The 7,882-nt window shown below is 44.6% G+C and overlaps 1 protein-coding gene across 1 annotated transcript; it reads left to right on the top strand.

Moving 5' to 3' along the window:
- Positions 1–3,073: 3,073 nt before the first annotated feature.
- Positions 3,074–4,098, top strand: LOC119368452 (uncharacterized protein Os04g0629400-like). The gene has a single exon (XM_037633709.1). It carries the CDS (start codon positions 3,315–3,317, stop codon positions 3,900–3,902), a length of 588 nt encoding a protein of 195 aa, XP_037489606.1. The 5' UTR covers positions 3,074–3,314; the 3' UTR covers positions 3,903–4,098.
- The last annotated feature ends 3,784 nt before the right edge of the window (positions 4,099–7,882 follow it).

Here is a 7,882-nt window from a genome sequence, read left to right as displayed (position 1 = left end):
GAGTGTATACGCGCTTGCGTTTGTACTGTGTTTAAAAAAATATAAGAAAAAAATTGTGAGAACTTGTACTTGTTCACAATGAATCTGTAAAATCTATACCTACTAATAAAATAAGGTGCGTTTCGTCAATTTTTTCATTCGTTCACCATCGATTTTCTTTTCTATCCGAGGGGATACTAAATTCTTATGTGTTAACTACTAGAAAAAAAAATTTCGTATGTGAGTCACGCACTGTGGCCCAGCGAAGCAAGGCCCCTTATTTTTCTGCCCACGTAGCTTGGAAAATTCTATTTTTTGCACTAGGCGATAAATAGTCTAAATTTCTCACAGGACAACCTATAATGGGCTGGCCTATTTTTCTTTATTCATGTGTTTTACTTCTTTTTTACTCACCTTCCCCTATCTCTTTTTCCCTTCCAGGTTTATTTTTCTTTTAGAATTTATTTCGTAAATCTCAATAAATGTTCAGGATTACAGAAAACAAATTTCTGAAATGTTTAGAATTCCAAAATTTTGTTGCTATTTTGACAAATATTCGAAACTTGCAAAAAGTTTCACATTTTTTTTAGAAATTTGTAAAAATAAAATGGCATTTCAAAAAATGCTCTACATTCAAAAAATATTCATGTTTTAGTGAAATTTTCACACTTAAAATAATGTTCGTGTGTAAAACATACACATTTTCTAGAAATCTTATGAATTTTCAATGCATGCTCCCATTTTGTAAAAATGTTCACAAATTCTAATAATTTCATGTTTTTATAAAATAATTGTATTTTCAGAAAATATTGTGAATTTTATAGGATGTTCCCTTCATATTTTGTTTTTTTTCAAAAGTGTACACAATTTTCAACAAACTGTTTAGGATTTTAAAAATTATTCATGTTTCCTAGAATATCCAGAAACTTCATACCTTAAAATCCCCTCGATTGAAAGGATTGAAAGGAAAAATAGATTAAGTAACTCATGGGCCTTCTCTGTCATACACAAAATCTGAAATGCCCTCGATCAATGAATGAAAAAATAGCGGATTGATTCCTTCACGCGCGGCAAAACAGAGAAGCTAAATGTTTCTTTTTCGTGTGCACACAGGGTTTTGCTTGCGCATATAATTCTCACTGACTTTAAATTTATACTATTTTATCTCCCGTTGCAACGCCCAGCCATATGCGCTAGTATCATTAAAGAAACTGTGATCCTGTGACATGGGAGGCCTGTATATGTTTCTTCCGTCTCGGGCGTCCGGCATGAGAGGCGTTGCCGATGAGTGTGCCTCCGATCTTGTGACATATGTACGCTGGCCCAATGCACGCAGCAGGACCAAGCAGTCACCCCAAGGTCAACGGGGAGCGCCCTGGTGTGGCCAGTCGACAACTTCGCCCAACCTCTCCTCTGTGCTTGGTCGGGAGGAGGAAGAGCGTGGAAGGAATAGGAGAAGCGAAGAAGTCACGTGATTAGGTTAAGCTAATACCTCATTTAACCTAAACCTCTCTTTAATGCGTAGCTGGCACATGGACCGCAGCAGTTCATCGGATTCTTATATATATTCGAGGTAACTTTTCTTGAATGAAGGATTCCTCGAAAAGTTAAGGATTAGTAGTTCTTTTTCGAAATCGATTCTTAATTAAACATATGAAAGACTGGGTAGTTTGCCTAGTCAGCAATCAACATAGTCAATACCGGTCATTGTGATCAAAACCAGTCAAACACTATATAGAGGGTTGATTCCTAAACTTAGTGACAAGTTAAGGACGTGAAACAATCGGTCTTGAAGTTGAGGGTTGCAAATTAAACTGAGTGGTTAGTTCAAGATTATAATGCCTCTGTTTAGAGATGTGCTTCGTAAAATAAATCAAGTTATCCCGGCCAAGCGTGATCGATCTTCAAATCCCGTATATATGATTCCAGTAAAATAAATTGATTTTTTTCTTAAGCACCGATATAATTACAACGTCTGACCTCTACAAATAAGCACCGATACTTGTAAAAGTTGATTTGTTCTTTAAGCTGCGAAGCAACTTTTGTAGTATAAGGTCTTGTGCAATGCAAGGTGCTTAGGGAAGGTGCTTAAAGCCTTAGACAATTAAATCATATTTTTTAAGCACCGGTGTTTATTCGTACATGATAGACGTTTAATTAGGCGTCTCTTCTGTAGAAATAAGCACCGATGCTTCAGAAAAATCTGATTTATTTTTCTAACGACCTCTCCAAGCATCTAGCATCTAACGGTGCTTGTATGCTGAACTTTTTTTTTTTTTGACAGGGCTTGTATACTGAACTTGCATGTGAGAGTTCCCATGCGCACTCTGTCGATGAACATACAAAAAACGATGAGATCTCTGCAGCGCCACAAAGGTGCGAATCCCCGGTTAAATTTAGTCATTGTTCTCGACTTTCCCGGATCATGTCAGTAGATTAGTAGTATCACGTCAATCAAAATAATCAGTGTTGGTACAAGAGCATCTGAATAAATAACCCTACCTAACCGCCTTGAAATGAACAAAACTGCAAGCTGTTCTGTTGGCCCATTGCAGCACGTGACTATAGCTACTGACGCTCACAGCACAGGTTGGCTTCAGGCTTCACTCTGTGCTCCAGCTATTCTGGCATGCAAAAGAAATACTAAAAGCTTAGGAGAAAGGCAAATGATGAGGAAGTTAAAGGTGCAGCATTATTGGGGAAACTTTATCGGCTGTGGTGCACAGTGACAGTGTAGCTTCCACTATCAAATATTCCCTCAACTTTCTCATGGTGTGCAGTGTCTGCCGGCGGAGGAAGTCCTGTCAAGCTCTCAGTAACAGTAACAGGTAATTAACAAACTCATGTCAGTTACTAACTGATTACTGATATCAAATATTACCTGAACTTTAGGGGTGGTAGAATTTACTTGAGAGTTGAACTGTAGCATCAGGCGATGCCTGCTGCAGGTGCTCAGAACAGACTGAATGCACTTAGTTGTGCATATATGTTAGAGGTTAGTACTACTAGTAGTATTGTAATTTAACTTGTATTCACCGTCATTAGCACGCAATCATACCCCACCACCATCCCTCCCTCGCTAGCGTGCACGTGAAGCCATGCACGGGTGCTGGAGCCGACAAGCAGCACCAGCACTGAAAACAGGGCGACGAGGCCGGGCCAAGTGCCCCCTGCTCCCCTCTCGGCTGGACCCGTTCTTCTTTCTCTCTCCACGCGTGCGCCATTGCTGCATCTTCGACTGAGACTCTGAGAGTGAGTGGTAGCTGGAGAGTAACGCAGTCACACACTGACACACCGAGAGGAGGAAGAGCAGAGCTCTGCCGTTTTCCAGTCCGATGTGTTGCTACGTGGGCAAGGCCACCAAGATCTTCCTCGGCCTCGTCACGGCGCTGCTGCTCGCCGGCCTCGTCCTCGGCTTCGGCCTGGCCCACCGGACGCTCTGGGGAGGCCAGAAGGCTGATCCAGCCTGCCGGTGGCCGCGCTGCCAGCAGCAGCAGCCGCCGCCGCAGCCGCTCTACGGCGGCGACCCGCTCCCGGTCGCGGGCACCACCACCACCGCGCCGCCGTCCAACCCGCTCACGGAGCCGGCTGTCGCCGTGTTCCCCGGGGTTGCCTCCTCCACCGCGCACCCGCCGGCGACGGCAAGCGTGCCGAGCTTCGCGCCGCCTAGGCCCTACCCCGGGGTCGCTTCCTCCACAGCCGTGCCGCCCGCGGTGCCGAGCGTGCCGAACTTCGGGCCGCCCAGCCCGTTCCCCGGGGTCGCCTCCTCCGCCGCCGTGCCGCCCGCGGTGACTAGCGTGCCGAACTTGGGGCCGCCCAGCCCATTCGCCGGGGCTGCCTCCTCCACCGCCGTGCCGCCCGCGCCGCACTTGGGGCCGCCCACACCGTTCCCCATCGGTCCCGGCCCGTCCTCTCATCCATGAGAAGATTTTTGGTTGATTATTCTCTCTCGAGGTTGAGAAATTGTCGTGTTTTTTAATTTCTTTTTACTACTCGGTTTGGTGTACAATTCAGTTGTATTTTTTACTAGATAACTAACCTCAACACTAGTACTGTAATTTTTGTTACCTCCCTCTTTCTGAAATCTGAGAAATAACTAGCAAACGGAGGAGTATTTGTTGGCGCTTGCGGTGGAGGCTTTAATTTTGCTGCGTGCTGCATATGCTGTGAGCTTTCATCTGTCGGTGCCGGTCGTAGGGTGAATTAATTAAAGGGAAAAGTATATTTTCCCTCAATTTTCTTCAAAGCATAGAGATGATCCTTCAACTCTAAAACGAGTAACTCTAAAGCATAGAATGATTCTTCGAAGCATAGAAATGATCCTTCAACTCGTGTGAGGTGTTGCTACGTAGAATTAGGCTCGAGGGCTTAGTGTGGGTGTCGGCAGGCCTACTGAAAGGGGATGTAAGCCCCTTCTTTAGTTGGCTGGCACGGTGGTATAGACGTGAGGAGTAGCGTACTGTAATTAAACATCGTACTATGGTGGAGGCATTCTTTTGCCCTTCTTCTTTAATATATGATATGCACACTCGTGCATATTCGAGAAAAAAACTCTAAAACCAGTAAATCTTAATCTCTTAGCTTCTTAAACCTGATAACTCCCTCGTCCCGCTTTAAGTGGTTTTGTTGACGACGTGGCATGGTTTTCGTTGGCATTGTATCAAACACCTATCATGCGCCTGCCGCATTTTCAGACCGGTGGAGTAGAGGGCTACACAGCACGTCTACGACGTCCCCTTCTTCGACGCCGAGGCCACGCGCAGCACCCATCCAGCGTCATGCTGCCTCCGATGAGCTGCTTTGCGCAGTAGGCGAAGAGAAGATGCGTTGCAGTTTCCGGCCGTTGTCACTCGAGGGTCACCGGTGCGCCTCGACTCCGGCAGTCCGTCTCCATGCTTCAAACTGTCGAGGCTGCTCAAGGACATGGCCACCGCCAACGGCAAACCAATCAGGTGCTTCTCGAGCTCCGGGTGTACGCGGCTGAGGCACGAGCTCCTCTCCAAGCTACTGTCAAGGTGTGCCGGACAACGGCGACGGCGACTACAACAGTCCCATCATCCACGACCGACTTGCCACGCTGGGGGGTCGCTTACGTGTGTGTTGCTTGTGTGCTTTTCCCAATCCGGCAAAAGTCCTGTGAATCGATCCAGCAGCTCTACTGTACGTGTGCGTTGTCTTCCGGTGGAACCCAGGCCAGCTTCGGTACGTACATACCCAATCCCGCTCGTAGCAGCACGCCTGAGCCCAGCCGGCGCCTCCCGAGTCCTGACGAGCCAACGAGGAGGTGTTGCTGCTGCAACACAACGCCCTCTTGTCGGCACCCGTTGCCGCGAGTTCCTACAGGGGCAGTGGCTCGATGACAGTGGCCACAGCGAGTTTGTGGATATTGATGTGGCCGTCAAGACTGTGTGATATGGTGGTCAAACTTATGCAACATGTCTAGTTTTAGTTTAAACCGTGTCTACATCAGCATCAAACCACCCTAGATGGTATGAAGGACTATACTTATCTAGTTTTAAAAATTAAGGGACTAAGATTTGCTGGTTTTAAAGTTGAGTGCCATTCCTATACTTTTGAAATAGTCGAGAGATGAAAAGTATACTTTTTCCTTAATTAAATGGACTTGTCATTAACATTTCTCCTGTATGTTTCACCATGTTGATGACCACTCGCTGACAAATAAAAGACCATGGTAAGTATCAAACGTCAGGTACGAGCATATGACAACTTCAAACATTTTCAATGGCAAGTTTAGTGACACGAGGATGACAACTTTACTAATTGCCAAGCATGACAACTTTCGTGCTTCAGTTTGTTTTTAACAAAAACTTGTCGTGTCACTGGAAATTGTCATCCTTGTGTGATTGAATTTGTCATAAAAAATCAGGCCGGAGTGCCACACACCTATAGGTTTGATCCTTCCAATCTACATAGACTTTCTTCATTGGCGATGGTTGATGTTCTGGTGCGCTGGTCCTATGGGGTCTTACCATGATGACTTCTTGACTGTTTACTACAACAAGGTCTGCCAGGCTCCGGTGAGGGTGGGCGATGACGACGCCGCACCTTCGGCTCGCTCCAGTGCTTGTAGTCATCGGTAGGTGGTCCATGAACCTAGTTGTAACTTTTATTACATCTGATGTTTTTTGTACTGACATGATTGAGAATGAATAGATTGAAAGTTTTCTCGCAAAAATAAATCCTCTCTCTGTGTGTTCTCATCACATCTCCAAGTGGATTTGCCTAATTTGACTCTTATATGTCTACAGACACGTCCAAACAGTGTGCGAGAGTGTCCACTTTGAACCCTCATTTATTCTTGCACATGTCCCTCAAATTTGTGTGGACACATGCATATGCTTGATTGGATGGAGAAAGAAAAGAATAGAAAGAAAAAAGAAAGTGAGAAAGTGATCGAGGGCAATCCGTATTTGTGCCCTCATTTTATTCCCATGTATGGATTGGATTTGAAGATTCGTGGACTACCCAAATATATGGGGATTACTTGAGGGTCCCAGTTAAGTAGCCTTTTATCTTCTCTCCCTGTCCAAACATATATAAGGTATTTGAGGCCCCGATTGTAGATGCTCCGAGTGTGGTAGTACAGCTAGTTAAGTACCTTGACTCAAGCTAGCATCGACTTGAACTCACTGATTAAGGCTAGTCATAGTGGAAGTAACATAAATAGTAATATAGATCCCACGTAAGCAAAAAAGATGATGTGTCATGTAATTAAAGAGGAGAGAGACAATACCATCACATAACGGTTCCCAATACAAAATGAGTCTACAAAGCAATAAATGAAGATATATATGTTACTATACCTATGACACTTTCCACTATGAAGGTAGTAACATGGACTAGTAACATATGTATATTACTAGTCTAAGTTACCCCCCACTATGACTAGCCTAAGAGCAAGTATAGTAGGTCCTTGTCAGCAGGCTGTGAGCCTTTCCAAGTCAGCAAAATCTCAGCTGGAGGAGAGAGAAAGGAGGAAAGAGAAGGAAGCCGGCGCTTCACTTAGGCTGGTCATAGTGGGGAGTAACTTAGACTAGTAACATGCATATGTTACTAGTCTATGTTACTACCTCTATAGTGCATAGTATCATAGATTAGTATCATAGGTGGTCTCATTTATTGCCATGCATGACACATAGTAGCATCACATTTATTATGTTATAGTATCTACCTATGTTACTATGACCATCTCTTTCTTCTTTAATTGTCTGCCACATAAGCATGTTTGCGAGTCCCAAGTGCATGATACTACTCCCTCCGTCCAGGTGTATTGGGCATCTTAGCGATTTTAGAATTTCCAAATGAGTAAGACGCGAAGGAATTAAATCAGCCTCGTATCACTCCCGTGCCTCGTTCGCTTCACCCTCATGCACAAGTTTTCAATCTTATGGGCAATAACTCTGGTTGCATGTGTTTCGTGCTGCATGTTGATTGGTAAGGGGAAGGAATTGCAATCAATTAGCTCAGCTTACAAGATTTTTAATGCTAATTATATCTAATATTACGGCCAATCCAATCACACCTAGATCATGGTGCAGCTCCTTAGGCCCTTCCCAGTGCTCCACCGTGGACAGGTGCTAAGCATGCCACATAAGCAAAAAAAGTGACATGGCACAACATTTAAGGAGGGGAGAAAGTACTTCGGTGACCCCAGGAAGAACCAATGCCAAGCGCGAGAACCTAGACAAACCACTTAAATGAAACAATTTGGCCAATGCATGAAAGACTTTAGGTGCTAACTTATTAAATAATGTGTGCTTAGCAACAACAAGTTAAGCACCTATGCATTGGGGACTTGAGTTGCTAAGGTATTTAATGCACTTAGCACCTCATCTAAGCACCTTTGCATTGGGAGAGGTCTTAGGCGCCCAATACACCTGGA

Source organism: Triticum dicoccoides, chromosome 2B, assembly GCF_002162155.2.
Source record: "Triticum dicoccoides isolate Atlit2015 ecotype Zavitan chromosome 2B, WEW_v2.0, whole genome shotgun sequence".
In the NCBI taxonomy this organism is placed as follows: domain Eukaryota; kingdom Viridiplantae; phylum Streptophyta; class Magnoliopsida; order Poales; family Poaceae; genus Triticum; species Triticum dicoccoides.
Note: the sequence above shows the minus strand (reverse complement) of the source record. Positions and strands in the feature narration are given on the sequence as shown.